The sequence below is a fragment of the Chiloscyllium plagiosum genome, unplaced genomic scaffold (assembly GCF_037043375.1).
Source record: "Chiloscyllium plagiosum isolate Xiang-an unplaced genomic scaffold, Cpla_swu_hap1 HiC_scaffold_7, whole genome shotgun sequence".
Lineage (NCBI taxonomy): Eukaryota > Metazoa > Chordata > Chondrichthyes > Orectolobiformes > Hemiscylliidae > Chiloscyllium > Chiloscyllium plagiosum.
In genome coordinates, this window is record NW_028270145.1 from 75,153,869 (window position 1) to 75,181,765 (window position 27,897).

The window sequence follows — 27,897 nt, forward strand, 5'->3', positions numbered from 1 at the left end:
TGAGTTTCTTTTCAGTTAAAATATTGAGTTTTCTTCATTATATCTTAGATTCCCATAGTAAGAAATATTTCGGAAATTTTAATCTTTGTTTCTTCCCAGTGCCACTGAATTTTAGTTGAACATCAGGGAGTGCTAGTTTGTGACAATTTTTTAATTTGTAAAGTGTCATTATCTTAATAGGTTATCAACTATTTGTATCCTTAAATACTCTAGTGTCTTATTTCAGGCTTGAATTGAAGTTGCCAGAAAGGAAAATTGTAATCTTCTATTACTAACATGACCAGATTCTTATCTTTTTCTGTGTGTCACTTTGAAGAGACCTTGCTCATTTGCACAAAAAAATTTTGTTTTAGAGTGAGGGCAACAAAGGGACGCTGGGCACAGAGCTGGCAACTGATGTATCTGAGGAAGATCATCTGCAGGCTGATGAAGAGGTACTTTATTGTGCGTACAGCCTTGTAATGAGAAATATCTTTAAACTTTTGCCTTTTTATTTTTCCAAATACATTTACATAATTCTTCAACTATACCATCAGTTAGAAGCAGAGGCAGCAAATAAAATTCAAATTCATGTTTTTTTGATACATACTTTTTCTCATTTTAGACATTAGGTTTTATTGATAGTACTTTTTTAAAACTTGAACAATGGAATTCAAATAGAGTAAAGCAGGAAATAAAGTGCAAGTTGGACTGTGTTGCCTGACTTTGAGGGCCAGACTGTACTCTCGAAAAATTAGAATTGCATTAGCTTTGTGTTAATACCTTTTAGCATGTTAAGCCTAGTTTAGTAACAGGTAAATTAATCGTTTGTAGTGGGTAGATTGCATATTTTCAAGAAGCAAGAGTTGGCCATTCAGCCCTTTAAGGCTGCTATACAAATGAATGATTATGGCTAATATGATTATAATCTCAAATCGATTATTCCTGCCTACTCGAATAACCTTTCATCCTCTTGCTTAACACGAATCCATCTGCCTCCATGTTAAAAATGTGCAAGAGTTCTGAACAGTGATCAGAATCTAGATTCTCCCATAAAGGAAACGTCCTCGCCACCTCTCCACTGTTAACACCCCTCAGGATCTTTGTTTCTGTCGTCCTCTTACTCGCCCAAACTTGAGCAGACAAGAGTCTAGCTTGTTCAACCTTTTGGATATAAGACAGCCCTGTCATCCTAGATATTGGTCAGAAACCATCTGAACTACTTCCAGTACACTTGTATTCCTACTCAAAGAAGGTGACCAATACTGTGCACAGTACTTCAGATGTGGTCTTAGCAGTACCTTGGATAACTAAAGCATAACGTCCTACTCTTGAATTCAATTCCCCTCACACTAAGTGCAAACACTGAATTAGCTTTCCGAATTCTGTGCTATATCTACATACAAATCTTTTGTGATTTGTGCAACAGGACATCTGGATTCCTTTGCAAACATGAATTTTTTTACTGGAGGGTTTCCATTCTAAACAGCAGGGGATAGAAGTTTAATCGAGGTCGGTAATTCTGGGACTGCTCAAGCCCCGGGGAAACACCAATCGGTCTCCATTATTCTCGTTCCCCAGTTTTTGTTTGAGGTTTTTGAACATACATCTGATATCATCAAACTGTTCAAGTTTTGATTAATGTATTGTTGTCACACATACTGAGATGCTGCAAAAAGTGGTGTTTTATACAGGTAGATCCTCCCATACAAAGTGCATCAGGGTAGCAGAAGAGTGCAGAATACAGTTACAGTCACAGATGGTGCAGAGACAGAGAAAGCAGAATTAACATGTATAGAGCAGTTTGCTCTTCTACATTACAAGTCAATCACTTGATGTGGGATTAGAGTAACTAGCTAAAAATGTTAGGTAAACTATTTGATTATGGAATTTAGATTGGTCAAAAGTTGAATCTTGTACAAATAGAACACATCTTACTGCTGAAAATATTAACAGATTAATTTCTGGATGAATCATTCACTTTTAACATTTCTCTACAGCTTCGCATTAAAAAACTGATGACTGGAATGACAGTGATGGCAACTGAAGAGGTAAAGGATTGAAGTGTTAAAATGCCTTCTATGTGTATATAATATGAAAGTAAATTCAGTTAGAGTTTTTTAATCCTTGATTTTTAGACGTAATGACTTTTTTTGTATATTACATCGCTTCATCAAATTTTTACAAATAAGCTACATAACAAAATCATTTGAGGGTAACATAGAGGGGTTTGGGAGCTAAATAGAAACTCAGTGCCATATTTTGAACTAACAAGGTTAAGAATTACCTGTTTCTTTCAAATAACCGAAAAGTAGTTGTAGAATCTGAAGATTCTGCACTCCTTTAATCTCAAATTTTGATTATCTTTTAAAATTCAGAATTTTTCTGTTTTATGATATCAGTACACTGCTAACTGATTACCACTGTATTGGGGTTTTACATATAGACAATTTGAAATACCATGTTTTTTTGTATCTGGACTCATTCATCAGTAAGTTTCCCCAGAACATTGGTGAGTTTTTGGAAACGCTTCATATTCTTTTCAACATAGTAGCATTACAAGACCTAACAAAAATCATTGTTTTCTATTCTGTTGGTACTCATCAAAGAGTGTTCCATTTTTAATTTGCTTTTATTTCTTCCATTTATAGTAGTGAATAGTGGTTTCTTGCTTTCTCCGTATTCTGCTTTTCAAAGTCTGTGGCATTATTGGTCGAACTAAATTGCTTGCACACCCAAAATTCTTTATTACACAAGTTAAGCTTCCAGTCTGTATTCTTGCAATCCCAAAAACTATCTGTTTCTACGTTCGTTAACTCTACTTGCTTCATCCCATTTGATGCAAAGACTTCTGCATGTACCATTGTTGGGGCTGTCATACTTTAAAGTTTTATTTATTAATTTAACAAACCGCACTGCAAAGTTAATAAATACTGAAAAAATCAGATTAGAAACACTGCCTACTAGAGGCAGTACTTCAAAATATTCTGCTCGTACTCCAGTTCATCACTGGTACTACAGACTACATTTGTGCTGACTTTTTGCCACCCCAATCTCAGTCGAATATTTTAACATTTGATCTGTCAGCAATTCAAATTTAATTTGTAATCCTTGTTAACATTCAATGTCTACACCTTTTTTTTTCAAATGCACCCTTGAGAAATGGCTGTTGCTAGTAAAAGTGTTTATTGTTCATCTTTAGTTGCTGTTGGCTGATACGTAATATTACTAGGCCATTTCAGAGAGCAGTTAAGAGGTTGTGACATTGAAATGGAACTGGAGTCACAAATGACTGAGACAAATAAAGGATGTAGGTTTTCCTCTTTAATGTGCATTAGTGAAGAAATAAATATTGCACTATTATAGCTCCTAATGGTACCAAGTGGTGTTTTTCTAAACTGTGTATTCAGATTCTCAAACTGCCATTCGTGTGTTCTCTGGATTGTTTGTTTGGTCTGATGACCATTGTTACCAACTAACCCCCAGCTCCCACTCCCAATCTCTCTAATCGCCTACTGAGGTGGTATGGGCTGAGGTTTGAAACAGGAGGAGAGGTCACTGCTGGGAGATTTTTATAGTCCTCCGCAGAGTTCCAGGGTTGTGGAGGAGAGGATCGGCAAAATGATTCTGGGTAGGAGTGAAAGGAACAGGGTGGTCGTTATGGGGGGCTTAAACTTCCCCAACATTGACTGGAAATGCTATAACTCTAGTACATCAGATGGATCAGTTTTGTCCAGTGTGTTCAGGAGGGTTCCTGACAGTTTGTCGAAGGGCAGACAAGAGTGGAGGCCATACTAGATCTGGTGCTTGGTCATGAACCAGGCCAGGTGTTTGATTTAGTTGTAGGTGAGCACTTGGAGAAAGTGACCATAATTCGGTTACGTTTAGTTTAGCAATGGAAAGGGATAGATATATGCCAGGGCAAGAGTTCTCGACGGGGAAAGGGCAATTATAATGTGATCAGACAAGACCTAGCATGCATAGAATGAGGTAGCTAAATGCAGAGGATGGAAGCAATCGAAATGTGGAGCTGGTTTAAGGAACAGATATTGCATATCCTTGATAGGTATGTCCCTGTCAGGCAGGGAGGAAGTGGTAAGGGAACTGTGGTTTACTAAACAAATTGCATCTCTTGTTAGGTGGAAGGAGGTGGTTTATGTGATGTTGAGACGAGATGGTTCAGATGAGGCAAGGGAGAGTTATAGTTTAGCTAGAAAGGATTTGAAGAGACAGATAAGAGCAAGGATGTGAATGAAGGTAGGGCAGTTGACATGGTGTATGTGGACTTCAGTAAAGCCTTTGATAAGGTTTGACATGGTAGGCTTTTGGAGAAAATGCGGAGGCATGGGATTAGAAGATAGAAAAGTACGGTACAGAACAAGCCATTCAGCCCACTATGTTGTGCTGAGGATTATTCCTAACCTAATCTGCGCATCCCTCAATTCGCTGCTGTCCATGTGCATGTCCAGCAGTCCCTAATGACTGCTTCCACCACCACCGTTGGCAATGCATTCCATGCATTCTCCACTCTGCGTAAAGAACCTACCTCTGACATCTCTTCTATACCTTTCTCCTAATATCTTAAACTATGACCCCCTCGTGCCAGTCAATCCTGCCCTGGGTAAAAGTCTCTGGCTATTGACTCTATCCATGCCTCTTATTACCTTGTATACCTCTTATCAGGTCACTTCTCTTGCTCCTCCTCTCCAGAGAGAAAAGTCCGAGCTTAGTCCACCTCTCTTCGTAAGACAAGCCCTCCAGTCCAGGTAGCAACCTGGTAAACCTTCTTTGCACCCTCTCTAAAGCCTCCGTATCTTCCCTATAATAGGGCGACCAGAATGGGACACAATATTCCAAGCGTGGTCTTACCAGGGTCTTTGTAGAGCTGCAGCAAAATCTCACAGCTCTTAAACTCGATCCCCCTGTTGGTGAAAGCCAAAAGACCAAGGCTTTCTTAACCCTTGGGTGATTTAGCAGTTTAGATTAGAAACTAGCTTTCTGTAAGAAGGCAGCGAGTGGTGGTTGATGGAAAATATTCAGCCTGGAGTCCGATTTTTCATGGTGTGCCACAGGGATCTGTTTTAGGATCACTGCTGTGTGTCATTTTTATCAATGACTTGGACGCAGGCACAAGTGGATGGGTTAGTAAGTTTGCAGATGAGACTAAAGTCGATGGAGTGATGGACAGTGTGGAACAATGTTTTAGGTTGCAAGGGAACTTGGATAAACTGCAGAGTTGGGCTGAAAGGTGGCAAATGGAGTTCAATGCAGGCAAATGGAGTTCAATGCAGATAAATGTGAGGTGATTCACTTAAGGAATAATAGCGGAAGGCAGAGTAATGGGTCAGTGGAAAGATTTTTGCTAGTGTGGATGTGCAGAGAGATCTTGGTGCCCATGTACATGGATCCCTAAAAGTTGCCACCCAGGTTGATAGTGCTGTTAAGAAGGCATAATGTGTTAGGTTTTATTGGTAGAGGGAATGAGTTCCTGGGCTGTAATGTCATGCTGCAATTGTACAAAAAGCTAGTGTGGTCACACTTGGAATTTTGTGTACAGTTCTGGTCGCCCCATTACAGGAAGCATGCGGAAGCATTGGAAAAGGTGCAGAGGAGATTTAGAACATGGAACATAGAAGAGTACAGCACAGAACAGGTCCTTAGGCCCACGATGTTGCGCCGAGACTTAATCCTAATGTAAAATATAGTAACTTAACCTACGCACCCCTCAACTCACTGCTATCCATGTGCACGTCCAGCAGTCGCTTAAATGTCCCCAATGACTTCGCTTCCACCACCACTGCTGGCAACGCATTCCATGCATTCACAACTCTCTGATGTCTCCTTTATACCTTCCTCATAATATCTTCAAACTATGACTTCTCATACCAGTCAATCCTGCCCTTGGGCAAAGTCTCTGGCTATTGACTCTATCTATACCTCTTATTATTTTGTACACCGCGATGATGTCTCCTCTCTTGCTCCTCCTCTCCAGAGAGAAAAGTCTGAGCTTATTCAACCTTTCTTCATAAGGCAAGCCCTCCAGTCCAGGCAGCATCCTGGTAAACCTTCTTTGCACCTTCTCCAAAGCCTCTCTATCTTTCCTACAGTAGGGCGACCAGAACTGGACACAATATTCCAAGTGTGGTTTCACCAGGGACTTGTAGAGCTGCAGCAAAACCTCGCAGTTCTTAAACTTGAAACCCCTGTTAATGAAAACCAAAACACCATATACTTTCTTAACAACCCTATCCACTTGGGTGGCAACTTTGAGGGATCTATGTAGTTGCAAACCCAGATCCTTCTGTTCATTCACACTGCCAAGAATCCTGTCTTTAACCCTACATTCAGCATTCGAGTTCGACCTTCCAAAATGCATCACTTCGCATTTATCCAGGTTGAACTCCATCTGCCATTTCTCAGCCCAGTTCTGCATCCTGTCTGTGGCGCTACAGCCTGCAGTAGCCCTCGATACTATCGACGGCACCTCCTACCTTTGTGTCATCTGCGAATTTACTAACCCACTCCTCATCTAACCCATTTATAAAAACTACAAAGAGTAGAGGCCCAAAAATAGTCCTGCGGGACCCCACTCAACACTGTCCTCCAGGAAGAATACTTTCCATCTACAACCACTCTTTGCCTTCTGTCCGCCAGCCAAATCTCTCTGTATCCAATACTACTTGATTTTATGAATGAGCTTACCATGCAAATGTCTTGCTGAAATCCATATACACCACATCCACTGCCTGACCGTCATCGACCTGTTTTGACACCACCTCAAAGAACTCAATAAGATTTGTGAGGCATGACCCCTCACAAAGCCATGCTGACTGCTTTTAATCACACTATGCTTTGCCAAATAGTCTTAAATCCTCTCCCTCCGAATTCTTTGCACAACTTTGCTGGCTACAGACGTAAGACTGACTGGTCTGTAATTGCCAGGGATTTCCCTATTAACCTTCTTGAAAAGTGGAACAACATTTGCCTCCTTCCAAACCTCCGGTACGACTCCCGTGGAGAGTGAGGAGGCAAAGATCCTCGCCAGTGGCTTAGCAACCTCCTTTCTAGCTTCCCAGAGCAGCCTAAGATAAATCTGGTCTGGCCCGCAGGACTTAACAATCTTAATGTTTTCCAAACTTTCTAGCACATCAACTTCACCAATCTTGATCTGGTCATGACTGTATCCCAGCTCCTCTAAGTTTTCATTTACAACAAGTTCCCTTTCCTTGGTGAAAACCATAGTAGAAAACTCATTTAGGGCTTCCCCTATCTGTTCAGACTCCACACACAAGTTCCCTCCGTTTTCCCTGATCGGCCCTACCTTCTCCCTGATCCATTCTCTTATTCCTCACGTATGAGTAAAACGCCTTTGGGTTCTCCCTAGTCCTTCTCGTGCCCTTCCCTGGCTCTCCTCAGTCCATTTCTGAGCTCCTTTCTAGCAAGCCTGTAATCCTCTAAAGCTGTGCTAGATCCTTGCTTCCTCCACCTTACGTAAGCTGCCTTCTTCCTTTTGGCGAGAAGTTCCTCTGTTCTCATCGTCCAAGGTTCCTGAATCTTACCCCTTACCTGTCTCAGAGGAACAAATTTGTGCATCACTTGCAACAACTGCTCCTGAAGTAGTCTCCACATGTCTGCTGTGCCCTTTCTGTGGAACAATTGCTCCCAGTCTGTACTTCTCAACTCCTGTCTGATAGCGTCCATAATTTCCTTTTCCCCAATTAAATATCTTCCCTCGGTAACTGCTCCTTTCACTCTCCAAGGCTATGGTAAATGTGAGGCAGTTGTGATCACTTTCACCAAAGTGCTCTCCCACCACTAGATCTGACACCTGTCCTGGCTTGTTGTCGAGCACCAAATCCAAAATGGCCTCTCCCCTCGTCAGTCTGTCTACATACTGAGTAAGGAAACCCTCCTGAACACACCTGACAAAAACGGCTCCACCCAAACCATCTGCACTTAGGAGGTTCCAGTCGATATTGGGAAAGTTGAAATTACCCACAGCAACAACCCTGCTACTTTTGCATTTTCCAGAATCTGCCTGCCTGTGAGATCTTCAATCCATCTACTGTTAGGTGGTCTGTAGAAAACCCCTAATGTGGTGGCTGTTCCCTTGCTGCTCCTAACTTCCACCCATACTGACTCAGTAGACAGACCTTCCTCAACAACCTTTGTTTCTATAGCTGTGATGCACTCTCTGATTAGCAATGCTACACCCCCTCCTCTTTGTTTTCCACACCCCCCTTTTCTTTTTAAACATTCTAAACCCTGGAATATCAAGCAACCATCCCTGCCCCTGTGAAACCCACGTCTCCGTTATGGCCACAACATCGTAGCCCCAAGTACTGATCCATGCTCTAAGTTCATCACTCTTATTCTGGACACTCCTTGCATTAAAGCAGACACACTTTAACCGGTCCCTTTGTTTCATCGCGTGAGAAACCTTCCTGATAGATTCAATATATCCTGTCACTGTCCTGTCTGCAACTGACCCCCTCTCGGACATGTGGTTCTGATTCCCACCCCTTGCCCAACTAGTTTAAACCCTCCCAAATCGCACGAGCAAATCTCCCACCTGGGGCATTTGTACCCCTCCAGTTCAGGTGCAACCCATCCTTCATGTCCAGGTCCTATCTTCCCCAGAAGGTATCCCAGTGGTCTAGGTATCTGAAGCCCTCCCTCGTGCACCAGCCTCGCAGCCATGTGTTAAGCTGCATTCGCTGACTGACTGTTCCTCATCTCACTATCTCGTGACACCGGTAGCAAACCTGAGATCATTACTCTACTCTTCCTGCTCTTCAGCTTCCAACCTAACTCTTACCAGAATGTTGTCTGGACTGGAGGGAAGGTCTTATGAGGAAAGGCTGAGGTACTTGGGTCTGTTCGCATTGGAGAGAAGAAGGCGAACAGAAGATTTAATGGAGACATACAAGATGATCAGAGGATTAGATAGGGTGGACAGTGGGAGTCTTTTTCCTAGGATGATTACATCAGTTTGTAGGAGAGACATAGCTGCAAATTGAGGGGTGATAGATTTAAGACAGATGCCAGGCAGGTTCTTTACTTAGAGAGTATTAAGGTCGTGTAATGCCCTGCCTGCCAATGTAGTTAACTCAGTCACATTAAGGGCATTTAAACAGTCTTTGGATGAGCACATGGGATAGTGTAGGGGGATGGGCTTAGATTAGTTCACAGGTTGGTGCAACATCGAAGACCAAAGGGCCTGTTCTGCGCTGTAATGTTTATGTTCTATACTGATTATGTAAGGAGAATTCAATGATTGCATCCTTTTAATGAGTATACCAATCTACTTTTAGTCCAAGGATTGAAGGGACTACTTTTTAAGGAAAGCTTTCTTTCGAAAGTGCCATAATGTTATTTTGTTGGAAATAATATAGCCACATGCAATTTCTTCCAGCACTAATCCAATCTGCCTCTTCAACCTTTCTCCCACATCAAAGAAAGTGCACCCGTTGACTGTGATCACAGAAAGCCAGGAAATCTATTCCAATAATAAATATCCTGTTAAATGTCAGGAATTAGTTACTCCACATACATTTACTTTGTCCCTGTCAGGATATTATTTTAGAAACTTAAATATATTTGCCATTGGGACTGGTGTAAAATATGTAGGTTTTTTTTCATCCTAACAGTGCCATATAGTATAAATTATAAAAATATATTTCATTTTTGAATGTAGCCCAGTGGCGTAAAGCTGTTTTACCTCTTCTTACCACTTGTAAGTGTTGATTTTTAATAATTGTAACTATCTTTTGAATCTTTGTGGACCATGTCTTGACATACTTACTCCATATGACTTTCAGGGAAAACTGACTGCTAGTACAGTGGGTCACATTGTAGGGCTACAGTCAGAAGAGATTAAGCAGATTGCGTCAGAATATGCTGAAAAGGTAAAGTACCTTATTATATCCTTTGGGCGTTCCACTGCATTTCATAAGTGTTAAGTCATTAGTCATGCATAGGCAATTTGCTCTGTACATAGTGCTATAAATGGCAAATTTAGATATATGGAGAGTTTTTTTTTACTTAAGGCTTGTTTGGTTGGGAGTCTGGCAGATTGCTACAAGTTAATGACATGAGATTTAGGACTGTGTTTATGAACAGATTAGAATTTGGTTTAGCACATAATCTGAAACAGTATTTTAAGAAAACTACAGCCTCAGGTTGAATAATAAATGTGCTTGCATTGAGAATACTGGAGCTAGATTTTTTAATTACTTCATTTAAGGCTATGGTGATGTTTTAAGGTAATTCCAGTGTTCTACTGCAAAGGCTGGAGTTGGAACACTGGGGCAATGTAAGTTGTAAAATATGAAGTTAAACTACGAATGGACTGAGTTTGATAGGGTAGATATTTTCAACCAAATTAGGAGATTCACCTGCGTGTCACAACAAAGGTGTGAAGTGAAATCTGTTTTGACAGTCTCGATTGAATTTCTTACAATTGAATCCATAGTAATTTTAAGATATGTCAGTCCAGGAAGATTGTTGCACTGGAAAGTAAACATGTTATATTTTTGCAATGTCTTGGTTGGGTAAATTATTACTGATGGCAGCAATGTAAATTTTACAGTTTAGCAATGTAGCTTAGTGAATGCAGGTTAGAAAGCTGCATGGAGACTCTGTGTTAAGATTTGTGCAGCAGAGCTTTGGGTGAATTCTGGTTTACAGAGGATAGAATGTGGAATGCTAACTAGGAATGCATTTGAATAATGAAAGCTGATGTTTGAGGATTTTGGCAACATATGAACTGAAGCAGAGTCAGTGTTGGGCTGTTACAGGAGCAGGATGGAATTCTACTTGTGATTCTAAACATTGCTGGAGTGGGGTGTCAAGTTTGACAGCAGTGTTGCAAAGTGTCTGACATTTGCCGGTGGGAGAGATGGGGTTGGTAGCTAGGTACAGGTGTTTGTAGTAAGTGGCTTCAGAATCCCCACTATCGGAGGAGATTTCCTGCATGTACACAACTGATAGTTGGGGAATAAAATCTAATTTGGAGACACTGGAGGTGTTAAGATCGACATTGGAGTTGGATGTTGTCTACATTCTTTGTTTTTGGATGATGCTACTGAGGGGTCATGTATGTGTGAGATATTGGAGGTGGCCATGAATGGATGCAAGAAGTAGTACTTTAGGTGTGAGAAGCCTGTCAGGCAATTATAATGCCCACTTTTTATCGAGCTTTTCGGATTCCAATATATTCAAAAATAAATAGAGCTTTCCCAGTTTAAAGAACCATGCAGGATTATGCGCCAGGAAACATTCAGAATTCATCACAATCACTTCATTTGACAATAGTTAATTCAGCATCTTTGATACTTGGAAGCAAACAGATGTTGATAGTAGGTATTGGAGTAAAGTGGCAATTTTTATAATTGCAGCAATCTGAGTTTTCAGCAGAGGATCGTCCTGAACGACTTGGAGCTGCTCAGCAACATCGAAGACAAGTCGCATCTCTGAATAAGCAAATCTTGCAGAAATCAAAACAGTTGGAAGAGGTAGGTTTGTTGAATCCAGTCTTGGTATGAAATTCTCCTGTAATTTGAGTTCATTCATGACACCAGTTTACTGCATATTGATCAAAACGCTGAAATGATAATTACTGAATCAGTTTTGGATAATGTGTTAGATTTGGATTCCTTTAAATTAAACAAGGGTGTATACCTTGATCAGCCGATCTTATTGGTTTTCTATTTTCAAAGTGGATTTTTCTCATCTTAAATTCTAGCATTAGTGATTTTTTAAAACCATTTAAATTGACATAGTAGCAGGATAAATATAATTCATCAACGTTTTATGTTTTAACAGGTTGTCTATAAAAAGCAAAATCGACCCAACTTGTTTTAGTTGTTCTTGCTGAAGACTAATATCATGACAATTAGTTTGAGATTAAACCTGTTCTTTGTGGATGTTGAGGTGATTGAGATGCAGCAAAACAGGAATTTAAGGTGAATGTTCTAGATTAGTCAATCATCAATGTTAGAGTGAAGGAAGACTGCACAACGAGTAAACAAGAATATTTAGAAATGGGAAGGAGAAGAGCTAAGTATTTTATAACTGAAATGAGAATTTTGAAGTCTGTGTGTTGAAGTATGGGAAACTGTTGGAGGTTAAAAAGGAAAGAGAACATAAATTGGATTTGGAAAAGGGTGGAGCTCAGGAAGCAACTTAAACAGACAAAGTCATGAAATGAGGGTTTGAGCAACTTTAAGCAGAAATTATATTTTAGAAATAGGAATTTTTTTTATAGAAGCTATAAGGGTGGTATGTGTGCAGGCATCCAGGAAGTTAGATTGAAAGTGATCAAAACATTTTGGCAAAGATGAAATGGAACGTTTATCATTTGTAGTTACTATTTCCTAAAGTGCTGACATGTTCATGATGTAGACTTAAAATAAGTAGGTGGCACAGCAGATTCAAAGTTAGTGAATGTTGATAGCTCAGTTGACAGTAGGATTCAAAATACCTGTTACAAACATGCTGCACAAAAGCTAAGCACAGTTGAGACTTGACTTTTTTTTATTTTGGACGTAAATCTAGTATAAAATAACCAGGCAAGGGAATAGGTTGAGAAGGAGAGTCCTTCGTGGTAACTTCCCATCTCGTGCGTGAATTGAACCCATGCTGTTAGCATCACCAACTAACCATCCAACCAACAGTTAACTGACCCCCTTGTGACATAATACATTTTGATAAAACTCCAAGCATGCTTGCATGTTCACAGCTGCTGATTGAAAGCAATTTGTTGGGATTGTACTGACAGAGTCAGTGAAGTACACATTGATTTCTTTGGCCTGCCATTTCATTACCAGTGCAACTAGGCTTTAATGGAAGTTAACGAGCTGTTGGGGCCTTTTGCAAGGTCTGCTCAGTCTTTAAAGTAATGGAAGGATTAGTCAGTCTAAATTTTTAAACCACTTGAGTTGGGTGGGTTGTGGTAAATTAGGAGAGGGGTATAAGCTCAAAATTAGGTTAGATGTAAAGTACTTTGTGAAGACTATTGATGTCCAGAATAATTTGTATATATGTTCACTACAAATATGTAGAATGCAGCTGTTAACTCATGGATCACAATAGTCACTGTATATATTATTGCCCCATGATGTACTAAAATTATTGAACTTTTTTATTATTTTAAAAATAGCTTCAAGTGAAATACAGTGGGATTCAGGCTACCTGTGAAGAAGCAAAGAAAAAACTGGTGGAGGTAAGATTGCTATGTTTTAGGTAACTAACATACCAGCATAGAAAGTAGGAGCAGATATAGGACATATTGACCCCTCGAGCCTGTTCAATATGATCATGGCTGATCATTGAGCTCAGTACCCTAGTCCTGCTCTTCCCCAATATCTCTTGATTTCTTTCATCACAAGAGCTATATCTACCTTCTTGAAACAGTGTCTAGTAATTTTCAGTCAACCTGTCAAGTCTTTGCTGTCTGTTTGAAAAATAGTGCTCTTAGTCCCACTTCCTGGCTCTTTCCCTGTGTCCCTGCAATTATTTTTCTTCAAATATTTATTCACTCCTTTATCCTAACCAGATCTTACTACAACCTCTGTTACATGTGGCAATCATACCCAAAAAGTCCACTGTGTTTAAAATAAAATGTATTTTTTCACCCACATGTAACGTCTTTTTTGCCAGTCAAGTTAGTGCTGTGGAGCTCCTGATTACTGATGTTTATGCTATTGGCAAAAGCAGTGGTTAAAAGTGGATAATCTTGTAAGCTGGTTGGCAGAAAGGATAATGAAGCATGTTGGATAGTTTGTTCACTTTATTAAAATTTCTGTTGGGCATTGAAACTGTCAAAGTTGCACTGATTTGGAAATGTATTTGTCAATGCCACAAAATTGATGTTAAATCGTGTTACAGTTTGCATATTTGTCAATATTGTTTATGTACTGTCCAAATTTTTTTACAAATATTAGAAGGTTTATTTGATTATATGTAAAAACAAAGTAGCAGATCTGTGATCTTTGGGGTGGGGGGAACAACTTTTCAACCCATTAGTTTGTTTTCTCTCCATGGACACTGCATGACCTATTTTCAGCATTCATTGTATCTAGTTTACATATCATCTCACTAAGGTTTTCTACTGCCAGGTCGTGAATTATGGCCAGAAACTGGATAAAAAACTGTCTGCTGTTGAAATTGCAGAATCCCAGGCTGATTCTGGGTATGTGATATTCGCATATTTTAAGTCTTCATATGTTTTGTAGATAAGCACCTTTTACTTTTCAATACAATTTCAATTTTTATTTCATGCAGCATAGACAGAACCCTGCTTATATATTCAATTGGTGTTTTACGTATAAAACAGGAGCAGGGGTAGACTATTCAGTACTTTGAGCCTTTCTGATTCGGTAAGATCATGGCAGACCTTCGTTTCAAGTTCCTAATTCTCATCTACACTCCATAAGCTTGATTCCCCTGCTGAAGAAGAATTTATCCACCTCTGTCTTAAGCATTCAATGTTCTTGCCTCCTCTATCTGCTAAGGCAGAGTTGTATATGTCGCTGACAGAAAATTTAACCTAGACTCTCTGCTGAAAAGAATACCTAAATTTCATACACTATAAAGATTAATGTAACTTCGATGCAAATAGAGTTGGTAAATAAATAATTTGGAAATAAATTCAGAAAATTGTAAAAGAGAAGAAAATGGACATGTGACATGTTGGTTGCAAGAGAAATTCAAAGCTTTTTGTTATCCATATGATGCATGATAGGTAGGCTTAATACCGTGGTTGCAGGCCAGTGGAATTAAAACTGTTAGAAGATTGCATTTACAAGTTTGTTGCCCCTATCTGAGAAGCGACTCTTCCACAAAGATACAGTGGAAACTTGGAGCTCTATAAAACTACAGAACATTTATTAAGTACTTCTAACTACTAGAAATATCTCAATCACTGTCTTTCAATATGTTGATTTCTGTAACTAAACCCAAACATTATTACACGGGGCAGTTTGTAGGTGGCCAGTTAAAACCGCATAACATCTTCACCACACCTCTTGACGTAGGGTACCTTCTTATAATCAAGATTAGAGTGATGCTAGAAAAGCACAGCAGGTGAGGCAGCATTCAAGGAGCAGGAAAATAGACATTTCGGGCAGAAACCATTCCTGATGAAGGGCTTCTGCCCAAAACGGTTGATTTTCCTGCTCCTCGGATGCTGTCTGACCTGCTGTATTTTTCAAGCACCACTCTAATCTTGACTCTATCTCCAACATCTGCAGTCCTTTCGCATACCTTCTTGCAATGTTAGTCTTTGAAGTATTGTTGAACCAGGGGTTTCTTCAGGCTTTTTATACATAAGTCTCTGTTCCAAATACATGCTTTACATGGAGTTATGCATGCACGTGACCAATCTGAACATTTTGTCTAAATGTATGCCTTCTTTGGACTTATCCATACATGTGAGCAATCTCAAACATTTTGTCCAAATTTATACCCTACCTGATAGAGCCAGCAGTTCCTAGTTTCCTGCAGTTTTAACTCTTAGCAGATCTGACTGACTCAGTATAATTCCATTCACGTAGCAGCCTTGTTTTAGGCTCATACCAGTTCCTGTTATTTTCCTGTTATCTCCAGCCTTGTCCAACAAAGTCGTGACTGGGCAAAAAAAAACAGATCTCGCAACTTTGTCCAATGCGTATGATTAGATTCCGTACAGTATGGAAACAGGCCCTTCGACCCAACAAGTCCATATCGACCCTTTGAAGAGTAACCCAACAAGAACCAGTTCCCTACGCTATATTTACCCCTGAATAAAGCACCTCACACTATGGACAATTTAGCATGGCCAATTCACCTGACCTGCACATCTTTGGATTGTGGGAGGAAACCAGAGCACCTGGAGGAAACCCATGCAGACATGGGGAGAATGTGCAAACTCCACACACAGTTCTCTGAGCTGGGAATGGGTCCCCTGGTGCTGTGAGGCCGCTGTGCTAACCACTGAGCCACCATGCTGCCCAATATATACATATTTTGTGTTAAAAGGAAACAAATACAAATGAGTCGTCTGGATCATGATTAGAATCCTGGATATAATTGAATCAATACAATTTAACTTTTTTTTAAGAACTTGTGCATCTTATAGTCTGAAAAAGTTGTGAAGTTGTGCCTGAGAGCTGGAGAATAATGACTACAAGTGTGAAGCAATGTCAGTCATTTCCAACAACTCAATTTATCTAAGATTGTATAGTACAAAGTACTCTTTCCATATCATTTAGTTTTCAATGTTTTCATGTTTTGCTTTATCCTTGTGAATTAAATAAACACACTGGCTTTCCATGTTTGTTTATCTTCCTGTGCTTATATTCCCACAATAGTAGCAGTTTAGGAATTATTTGGCTCTGCAAAACATTCACATATGTGAATAGCAAAATACTGTGTAAGTTGGAAATAAAAACAGACTGTTAGAAAGCACTACAGCTGAGGTAGCACCTGTGGAGTGTTAACTATTAACATCTTAGTTTGATGACCTTTCATCTGCAAGCATATTAGCTGTGATATTCAATTATTTAATCTTTTAATTCTGATGTACTTGAATTTTGCTCCTCAGCAGACATGCTTTTACCTTTTTAAAGTATGTTAATTGATAATCTATGCACATCTTTTTATTCATTTCTGGGATGTGAAAAATCACTGGCCAGGCCAGCTGCCAATTCCAGGTTGCCCTTGAGAGGTTATTAAGTTAGATGTTACAAAAATGAAGGTAATTATTCATGTAGTGTTTTAATGTTCTAATTTAGTGTATTTCATATGGACACCACTTCGTTAGAGAAATTCTTAATTTTTTGAATTCCTTCTGTTCTGTTAGATTGGTACTTAATTTCCTATTCATGTTACTTGTATTAGTTCAGTTGTGAAGCTATTTAATTCGAATGAAGAGCTTGATTGTATCATTTTTTACTGCTCAAATTCAATTTTCAAATAATGACTTGAATGTCTTTGAAGTCATTCTTGCAAAGAAATTACAATGCAAAAACAGAATATTGACCTATCCAGTCAACGTTTATTGTTTGCATGAGCAAATCACTTTACTCATACTGTTTCCATAGCATTCCAAACCATTTTTCTTCTAGCTATTCAATTTAGTTTGGTGATGTGGTTTCTGCTTGAGTCATTAACCTTAGAAATTAAATTCACAGCATCAAAATTCCATGAAAATATGCCTGCCTTCTTTCAGATCTTCTCCTCCTCCACACAAATGATCTGCATGTATGTAACCAATCCCATCCTCTCCCAGTTAGAAGATCTTTCGAAACAACCTTATTACTTGTTTTGTGCCAAGGTATATTTTTAAATCTATCTTCAGGTTTATATTTGTAAACATTGGGCAATATCCTAGTGTTTCAATATTGTACTTTGTTTGGAGCCTTTAATATATTTGCCCGAGTGTGGAAACCAATAATGTATTCCATTTCTAACTGAGGTCTTACAATTATTCAGTATGCCTGGGTTCCTTTTGAAGATGACAAATGTACAGCATATTCCAAAATTAGCTTTAACCAATGATCTGCATTATGGTAATCAGTGTTCTTCGCTGCCTGAGTGAATTATCCAAACTTAAAAGAAAAAATTGAGAACTTAAGAACACCGCAAATTAAAGAGCAGCGAACCTAATGTCAGAAGCTCCTGGATTGCATTTCTTCTCATTCCTGTTTTATGTTGTAGTTACATAAATGTTACAGTTTCGTTTTCTTGGGTTACCTAAAGATTTTTCTTCATCCTTATCAACTACAGTGGCTTGGTGTGTTTGTAAAGATCCACAACTGTGATTTCAAGTTAATGGTGTTTTTTTCTAGCTTGTGTTTTAGCACAAAGCAAAATAGTATGAATGCTAAAGATCTGCAATATAAACAGAAAATACTGGAAGTATTCATCAGATCAGGCAGCATCTGCAGAGTGAGAAATCGATTTTGATATTTCACGTTGGTCAGCTTTCATCAGAGCCAGTGGTAACTTCTCTTCCTGCAGAAGCTGCCTGACTACTATATTCTTAGAGCATCTTCTGTTTTTATTATTTTATATATTACTGGTATAATATAAAGCTCTGTTCCTAATTAGCATACTGGAGAAGTTGAGAGCGTTGGTCACAATGAATGAAGGACTAAAGGACCAGGAGCAGCAGTTTAGGAATCATTGCCGGGTAAGTGTTCAAAATTTTGTGTTTTGTATGGTTGTTCAGATTAGCACATCTGACGTGGAGAGAAACTGGACCAGATCAGACTATTTTCACAAAGCTTAAGAAGAATGAGAGAGGATCTGATAGAAATCTATAACATTTTAACAGGCGAGAGGGCAAATGCAGGAAGGATGTTCCTGATGACCAGGGACTCCAGAACCATGGGTCAGAGCCTATGGATAAGGAGTAGACCATTTATCACTGAGATAAGAAGAAATTCCATCACACAGAGTGTGGTGAATTTGTGGAATTCTCTACCACAGAAAGAGGTTGAGGCCAAAACATTTAATGTTTTCAGAAAGGAGTTAAATATAGTTGAGAGATCAGAGGATATGGGGAGAAAGCAGGAACAGGGTGCTGAATTGGATTATCAGCCATGATCATCCTGAATGGCAGAGCATGCTTGAAGGGCTGGTTGGTCAACTCCTATTTTCTATGTTTCTGTGACCAAAGCTTTAAATTGGTTTAACTACCTGGTGTATATTGGGTCCTTGAAGTTTTTACTAAAAAGTATTTTTCTTTGCTTATCTTGCACCAAACCAAGTGGCTTTGCACAAGAAATGCAGGACACATACAATACTCTTAATCTCTTCCCTGTTTTCCCTCTGCACCCCCGCCCAACAAAAAAATGGCAACTAACTTTTCAGATCTGAGATTCTTCCTATGAGTTATCAAGTATTAAGTATTATAGTTCAGGTGGCTCTATTTAAATTGTTGTAATTTGTCTTATTCTAAAAGTTATGTTATATATCAGTCTATGCATTTCGATCACTTAATCTTGGTAATCTGCTACAAAATTAATGATCTGATGTCATTAACCCTGAGCAGCCTAGCATACAGTCATAACTTATTGACAGTTACCAAATACCTTAAGATTCAAAGACATATTGAAGGTATCTTACTGCACCTGTAGATTTCTAAACATTTTTCATTATAAAAGTCTGGTCTTTTTATTTGCAGTAATATAATGCCGTATGTTAGTTTGTTATACATTTTGTTAAATGTCAATTTATGATGTCAAAAGTCTGCAGAATAACAGTCATTTTTAAACTTCTATTTTTTTTTGTAGAAATAAGCAATGCTTAGTTTGAGTAGCTTTCATGATCTTCTGTACAGTCATATTATTTCTTCTTTTAAAAGGTCATCTCTTCCTCTTCTCCCATCAACATGGCACTATTGCCTTGTTTGAGGTATACCCAGTATTCATAGACTGAAACCTCCATCTCTGCTCTTCAGGATTTTTGGGTGTCTGATTCAAGCCCATAATCTAACATTAAGCCAAAAGCATAGGTTACGGCAGTATTTTATTTACAATTCATTTGAGTGTTTAAAGTGTACATAACATTTAGATAACTAAAATGTCCGGTGATACCACTGGACACAAAGAATGACTTGGTACAAAGGATTTTCAGCTTGATTGCTTTGTATCTTTATGAAGCTGTTTATTTTCAGGAAGAAATGGCTCGATTGCAGCAGGTTATCAAAAATCTTAAGAGTGTAGCAGGGACTGAGGATGCTGAAGAGAAGGTAAGTGGTACTGTATAAATGAGTTGTGTTTTGAGCTGCTTGTCTTTACCAATCTAAATAGGTTCTTTGATTGGAAAATGATAATATCCAATTCAGAGTCTTCATTCATTTTCCTTTCCTTTAAGTAAGTGCAAAATTAACACAGCCCGTAGTAGGTTGTAGTATCTTTATCAATCCTTGCACTTCTTTATGCTAGGAAATAATTGAAAAAATCTACAGAATTGTAGAATTTACAGCACAGCATGTTTGTAGATGATGTTGGAAAAAAAAGCCTATCCAAGTACTCCCCTCTCTTGCTTTTGAAAAGAGCCATGAATCAGAAAAGGCCTGGAAATTGTTACAATCCCAAACCAGACTGCTAGAATTATATTACAGTCTATTAAATACAATCTAAGAGACTAGTAACTTCTTTATTTTAAGCTGGGTAAAGTATGTGAGACAGAGTGCTTGCTTTAAAAAAAAAGCCGAAGTTTTTCACTTTTTAATAAACAGTAAACCTTACTTTCCAACATTAAAATAGCAGCACAATATGCCAACATATGTGAAACTTACTTGTAATGCCCAGAATTAATGTGATAAAGGTGGATAATGAACTGATTGAAGACTCTCAGTATATGTCAAATAGATCCCAAAGACTTCTCAACAATTCGTTTTTTTCTCCTGTCCCTGCCTCCATCTACCTCAAAGATGTTAATAGCACAATATGTCATCAAGTCTCATTGATCTTCAGGATTAGATTAGATTAGATTTTACACAATGCAGAAACAGGCCCTTCGGCCCAACAAGTCCATACCGACCCTCCGAAGAGTAACCCACCCGGACCCATTTCCCTCTGACTAATGCACCTGACACTACGGGCAATTTAGCATGGCCAATTGTGGGAGGAAACCGGAGCACCCGGAGGAAACCCACGCAGACACTAGGAGAATGTGCAAACTCCACACAGACAGTCACCCGAGGCTGGAATCGAACCTGGGGCCCTCGTCTAAGAGGTAACAGTGCTAACCGCTGAGCCACCATGCTGCTTCGCCATTCCTCGCCAACTGCCTCTTAAAAAGCACTCTGACATGGACTAGCTCAATGCCTGCTCCTGTTCTGGTTATTCACCTTTCTTTACTGGACCTACACTCCCCTGAACTCCAAAAACTGCACTCCAGGACTCATTTGTCAATGTAATTACAGCATCGGTATCTGTTAAATTATTAGCAGTTGTATAGCCATGGAATGAGTGAGTTATTTAGCTCATTATTGCTTCCTCCTATTTGAAAAAGAGATACAATTGCAGTAAGTCCCTGCTTAAAGATGATTTGGTAAATATTTAATTTCAATATCTTCAACAAAATGGTGACTATTTATTTGGCATAGAGTTTTATTTGACGTTGAGTTTTCTTTGAAAGTTTTTTGTCACAGATTTCTTGTTCTGTGGCTAACCTGCTGTGAAGGTACTTTCCCCATGATTAAAATTTGCAGTTAATGGAGACCTTTTTCGATGTTTCCAAATTCGAGATTATATACAGAAGAAGACCACATTATTAGATAGCTCTTATAAACTGGATAGGGAAAGAAGAGTGTTATGGCCAATGGGTCCACCCTCGGTCAGCACTCTTTATCACTCATTACAGAATGAAGTATCGAAAGACATGGAACAATTGTTTAAAACATGGAATCAGGAATTGGGGTTGAAAATCCCTTCAGAAATGTGGGACGACATCTGGGAAAATGCCAGAAAGATCTCCATTTGTAATAGAACCTAAGCTATTCAATTAAAGATACTCCATCGGACTCATATAGCACCGGAACGACTGGCAAAATTTAAGGCAGGAACCTCTCCAATGTGTCCCAAATGTAAAATAGAAGTGGGCACTCTCTCACACTGCTTCTGGACATGTCATAAGATCTGCAAATACTGGATCAGAGTAGCAAATGCGCTGACAGAAATCTTGGGAGTGGAAATTGGAGTAGATCCAGTATCTCTTCTCCTGGGCTTTTCGAACCTGCCCTCCCTGGATGTGCACAGGAGGAAATTATTTTCCATTCTCTCCTTTTGTGCAAGGAAATATATCTTAGTAAATTGGGTAGCTGAGGGCCCTCCAGGACTTTCGAATTGGCACAGGTTAATCATGGAATGTATTCCCCTTGACGTCCTTGCAAATATGGTGCACCAAAAAATGGCAGCCCTTCCTGAACTATATAGATACAGATATTTCAGCCATATTGTCAAGGGCTTTTATCTAGTGGTCGTGGTTCTGACTGGTCTCTGAGCCCCCGGGGGAGGAATCCCATATGAATACAGGTTTTATTATGACTTGATGTTAATTCATTCTGAGCATGTATTTCATTATTTAATTACTATGTTTTTTTTGAGTAATGTAAGATACTTTATATGCTTTGATTATTTGTAGATTAGATTAGTACTTGAGTTTTTTTTCTTTGTTGTGTTTTGGTTATTAATTATTTAATATTTAATTGTATATTAGTGTTTATATTTGTTGTTTTGTAAGTTTGTAAAAAAAGTTTTAAAAATTTTCCTTTCCAATAAAAATATCTATTAAAAAAAATTTAGTTCTGAAGTCTCCCTCGCCTTCCTCTAATTCCTACCCCCTGTCCTCAGTCCCTCTTCATTCTCCTCTTCCCAGTTCCCACCCTCTGTTCAATGAACATTACAGCATAGGAACAGGCCCTTTGACACACCAAACCTGCGCCAACATATTACATAAAAGTAGATAAATCCTTAGGGCCTCATCAGGTGTATCCCAGAACTTTGTGGGAAGCTAGGGAAAAGATTGCTGGGTCCTTTGCTGATAGCCATGATGAGATGCCAGAAGACTGTAGTGTGGCTAATAGAATCATAGAGCTTTATACAACTTGCGAACAGGCCATTTGGCCCATATCTTTCTAAACCCTGCCTACTCACGTACACACCTAATATCTTTTAAATGTTGTAATTGTACTTGCCTACACCACTTCTGGCAGCTCAATGTGGTGCCATTATTTAAGAGAGCTGGTAAGGAAAAGCCAGGGAATTATTGATTGGTGAGCCTGATGTCAGTCGTGGACAAGTTGTTGGAAGGAATTCTGAGAGTCAGGATTTACATACATTTGGAAAGGCAAGGACTGATTAGGGATTGTCAGCATGGCTTTTGGTCTGGGAAATCACTAACTTGATTGAGTTTTTTGAAGCGGTGACAAAGAAGATTGAAGGTTGAGCGGTAGACGTCTGTCTGGACGACTTGTCATTTGACAAGGTTCTGCATAGTAGATTGTTTGGCAAATCATATGGAATCCAGGGGGAGCTAATTAGATACAAGATTCACTTGGAGATAGGAGACAAAGGGTGAGGGGAGAGGTTTGTTTTCCAGACTAGAGGTCTGTGATCAGCGGCGTGCCTCAAGGATTGGTGCTGATTCCACTGTTTTTTGTCCTCTATCTACAAAAGGAACCTTGATTATCCGAAGGGCACAGGTGGAGAGTATTTAGTTTGGTTAATTGAATAATCAAATGCTAGATAACATAGTTTAGCCAAGCATCAGGATCTTGCAATCTTTCTAGATAATCCGAAATTCGGATAATCAGGTGTCAGATAATCGAGGTTCCTCTGTTAATGCTTTGGCTATGAATATTGGAGGTATAGTTAGTAAGTTTGCAGATGACATCAAAATTGGTAGTGTCGTGGACAGCGAAGAAAGTTGTCACAGAAGATAGCAGGACCTTGATCAGATGAGCCAACGGGCCGAGCTGTGGTAGATGGAGTTTAATTTAGATAAACGTAAAGTGTTCTGTTTTGGTAAGGCAAACCAGTTTATGGTTGGAACCTGGGGAGTGTTGCTGAACAAGGAGATTTAGGGTGCAGGTGCATCTTCCTTGAAAGTGGACTCACAGGTAGACAGTAGTGAAGAAAATATTTGGTACACTTGCCTTCATTGGTCAGTGTGTTGAGTATAGGGGTTGGGGTGTCATGTTGTAGTTATACAGGACTTTGGTGAGGCCACTTTTAGAAAACTGCATGCAATTCTGATCTCCCTGCTATAAGAAAGATGTTGTTAAACTTGAAAGGGTTCAGAAAAGATTTACAAGGATGTTGATCGGATTGGAGGGTTTTAGATATAGGGTGAGGCTGAATAGGCCAGGGCATTTTTTCCCTGAAATTTTGGAAGCTGAGTGACCTTTTATAGAGGCTTATAAAATCATTTTCAAGGATAGAGTGAATTGCCAAGGTTTCTTTTTTCCAGAGTAGGGGAGTTCAAAATTAAAGGGCACAGGTTTAAGATGAGAGGGGAATGATTTAAAAAGGATCTGAGGGGCAACTTTTTCATGCAGAGGGTGGTAATGGTATGGAATGAGCTGCCAGAAGAGGTGATGGAGGCAGGTACAGTTCTAACATTTAAAAGCCACCTGGATGAGTGTATGAGTAGGAAGGGTTTAGAAGAATATAGGCCAATGCTGGCAAATTTAGGATATCTGATTGGCACAGATAGAACATAGAACAATACAGCACAGAACAGGCCCTTCGGCCCACGATGTTGTGCCGAACATTTGCCCTACTTAAGCACCCATCCATGTACCTATCCAATTGCCACTTAAAGTTCGCCAATGATTCTGACTCTGCCACTCCCACAGGCAGTGCATTCCATGCCCCCACCACTCTCTGGGTAAAGAACCTACCCCTGACATCTCCCCTACACCTTCCACCCTTCACCTTAAATTTATGTCCCCTTGTAACACACTGTTGTACCCGGGGAAGAAGTTTCTGATTGTCTACTCTATCTATTCCCGATCATCTTATACACCTCTATCAAGTCACCCCTCATCCTTCTCCGTTCCAATGAGAAAAGGCCTAGCACGCTCAATCTATCCTCGTACGACCTATTCTCCATTCCAGGCAACATCCTGGTAAATCTTCTCTGCACCCTCTCCAAAGCTTCCACATCCTTCCTAAAGTGAGGCGACCAGAACTGCACACAGTACTCCAAATGTGGCCTAACCAAGGTCCTGTACAGCTGTAACATCACTTCACGACTCTTGAATTCAATCCCTCTGCTAATGAACGCTAATACACCATAGGCCTTCTTACGAGCTCTATCCACCTGAGTGGCAACTTTCAAAGATCTATGAACATAGACCCCAAGATCCCTCTGCTCCTCCACCTTACTAAGAACCCTACCGTTAACCCTGTATTCCGCATTCTTATTTGTCCTTCCAAAATGGACAACCTCACACTTGGCAGGGTTGAGCTCCATCTGCCACTCCTCAGCCCAGCTCTGCATCATATCTAAGTCCCTTTGCAACTGACAACAGCCCTCCTCACTATCCACAACTCCACCAATCTTCGTATCATCTGCAAATTTACTGACCCACCCTTCAACTCCCTCTTCCAAGTCATTAATAAAAATTACAAACAGCAGAGGACCCAGAACTGATCCCTGCAGAACTCCACTTGTAACTGGGCTCCAGGCTGAATATTTACCATCTACCACCATTCTCTGACTTCGACCGGTTGGCCAGTTTTCTATCCAACTGGCCAAATTTCCCTCTATCCCATGCCTCCTGACTTTCCGCATAAGCCTACCATGGTGAATCTTATCAAATGCCTTACTAAAATCCCATGTATACTACATCCACATGCTTGGTCACCTCCTCAAAGAATTCAATAAGACTTGTAAGGCAAGACCTACCCTTCACAAATCCGTGCTGGCTGTCCCTAATCAAGCAGTGTCTTTCCAGATACTCATAAATCCTATCCCTCAGTACCCTTTCCATTACTTTGCCTACCACCGAAGTAAGACTAACTGGCCTGTAATTCCCGGGGTTATCCCTATTCCCTTTTTTGAACAGGGGCACAACATTCGCCACTCTCCAGTCCCCTGGTACCACCCCTGTTGACAGTGAAGACGAAAAGATCATTGCCAACGGCTCTGCAATTTCCTCTCTTGCTTCCCACATAATCCTAGGATATATCCCGTCATGCCCGGGGGACTTGTCTATCCTCAAGTTATTCAAAATGTCCAACACATCTTCCTTCCTAACAAGTATCTCCTCTAGCTTACCAGTCCATTTCACACTCTCCTCTTCAACAATATGGTCCCTCTCGTTTGTAAATACTGAAGAAAAGTACTCATTCAAGACCTCACTTATCTCTTCTGACTCAATACACAGTCTCCCACTACTGTCCTTGATCGGACCTACCGATGAGTTGGACCGAAGGGTCTGTTTGTGTTGTTTAACTCTATGACTCTGATCTTTTGAGACGAAAAGCCTTTTGCCCCTACGCAGTTTGAACACCCCTCTGTAGCTCCCCCAACTTTTGTGTCAGCCACCTAGATTCTTCTCCATATATTTTATATACATATTACAAGCAACTGGGATCCCAGCACTGATCCTTGCAGAGCAACACGGGTCACAGATCTCCAGTCAGAAAAACACACTTCCACCGCTACTGTCTGCCTTCAATAACTAAATCAGGGTCTATATCCATCTTAACAGCTCACTGTGGTTCCCATGTGATTTCACCTTTTTGTGTCAGCCTGTCGTGAGAGACATTGTCAAAGGTCTTGTTAAAGTCAGCGTATACGACATCTGCCACCTGCCCTCATCAATCGTCTTTATCATTTCCTCAAAAAAACTGTGACACAGCTTCCCCTCGTGATGCCATGCTGTCCTATAGCTAATAGGTCTATTCTTTTCCAACTGAGAGTAAATCCTAAGAATCTTCTCCAGTATTTTCCCCACTGTTGACATAAGGCTGATTGGCCTGTAATCTCCTGGATTGTCCATTTGCTCCCCAGTTAAACAAATGAGAATACAAAGATTTTGTACAAGGTCCCAACAATGTTTTCCCTTGCCTCCCTCAGATTCTGTCCCAGAATACCATCAGGTCATAAGGACTTGGCCACCTTAATGCTTTTCAAAGCACCCCAAATCACCTTTTATATCAACATGCACTAAGTTATCACTGTACCCCTCTCTAGTTTCACCCTCCACCATGTCCTTCTCCTTTGTGAATACCAAAGCAATGTATTCATTAAGGATCTCTCACTGTTCATCTGGCACCATGTATAAATTCCCTCCTTTATCCTTGAGTGAACTATGTTTCCCTAGCTACCCTTCTGCTTCTTATATATGTACAAAACACCTTGGGATTTTCCTTGATTCTGTTTGCCAAGGACATTTCATAACTCCTTTTAACCTTCCTAACTCCTTGTTTAAGTTCTTTCTTGTTTTTTTTTTTCTTCGAGTGATCTTTGTGTTTTCAGTTTCCTAAAACCTTATGTATGCCTCCTTTTTCATTTTGACTAGGCTCACAATTTCTCTTGCTATCTAGGTTTCCCGAATCTTGCCTGCCTTATTCTGTTTTTTTCAAGAGGAAAATACTGGTCCTGAATGTTAATCAACTGGTCATTAAAAGATTCCCATATGACGGATGTGGGTTTACCCTCAAGTAACAGCCTCCAATTTACATGCCCTAGTTCCTGCCCAATATTCTTGTAGTAAGCCTTACCCCAATTTTCACTGGAGGACTACGCCTTCCTTATCCATAAGTAACTTGCAGAATTGTGGTCACTGTTCCCGAAATGCACCCCGATTGAAACTTTGAACACCTGTTGGGCTATTCCCCGTACCAGATCTAGTATGGCTCCTTCCCTAGTTGTACTGTTGTTGCATTTCAATGTCTACTTCTTTCTTGGCTTTGCTGTGTTCTCTAGTAAAGCCCTTGACTCTTAAGTGGCAGGAGCTGGTTGCTGCAGGTGGTTCTACCTGCACAAATCATCTTCTGCCATGAGATGGAACCTAGCCAATTAAATCTTTAATAGATGAGTCTAATTATAGCCTGTATTTGCAGCCCTTGCATTTAAATTGTATTTCTTCTTAATCTTTTTGCTTCAGAAGGTAGTATTTAAGAATATGCATTATTTCAACTTAATGTGCTTTGGATCTTTCTGCAAAGAAATGTAACCAACTGTATAGCATTCCTTTTGTATTTAGTGATTATGCTTCAAATTATTTTAGCTAAGAATATATTGTATAGTACCGTATTTCAACCAGTACACTCTTCTTTCCAAGTAGGGAAAACTATAATATTTCTAAGGAGTTAGGAGAGTAGCTGAATTTTTGTTCTTGCTGCAATTCTAATAATTTTCTGCACTGTTACTAAATTCATGACCAGTATATGACCGTGATAGATG

At 39.7% G+C, this 27,897-nt stretch overlaps 1 protein-coding gene across 2 annotated transcripts in view; it reads left to right on the forward strand.

Annotated features, from left to right (window-relative positions):
* ccdc93 (CCC complex scaffolding subunit CCDC93) overlaps window positions 1-27,897 on the forward strand; it is a 64,348-nt gene that overhangs the window by 22,613 nt on the left and 13,838 nt on the right. For both annotated transcript variants that reach the window (XM_043694006.2, XM_043694007.2), the window contains 8 exons: window positions 354-434; window positions 1,980-2,030; window positions 9,801-9,887; window positions 11,379-11,495; window positions 13,142-13,204; window positions 14,100-14,173; window positions 18,073-18,154; window positions 19,643-19,717. In XM_043694006.2, coding sequence (XP_043549941.2) covers window positions 354-434; window positions 1,980-2,030; window positions 9,801-9,887; window positions 11,379-11,495; window positions 13,142-13,204; window positions 14,100-14,173; window positions 18,073-18,154; window positions 19,643-19,717 — 630 coding nt within the window. The remainder of the gene's footprint in view (window positions 1-353; window positions 435-1,979; window positions 2,031-9,800; window positions 9,888-11,378; window positions 11,496-13,141; window positions 13,205-14,099; window positions 14,174-18,072; window positions 18,155-19,642; window positions 19,718-27,897) is intronic.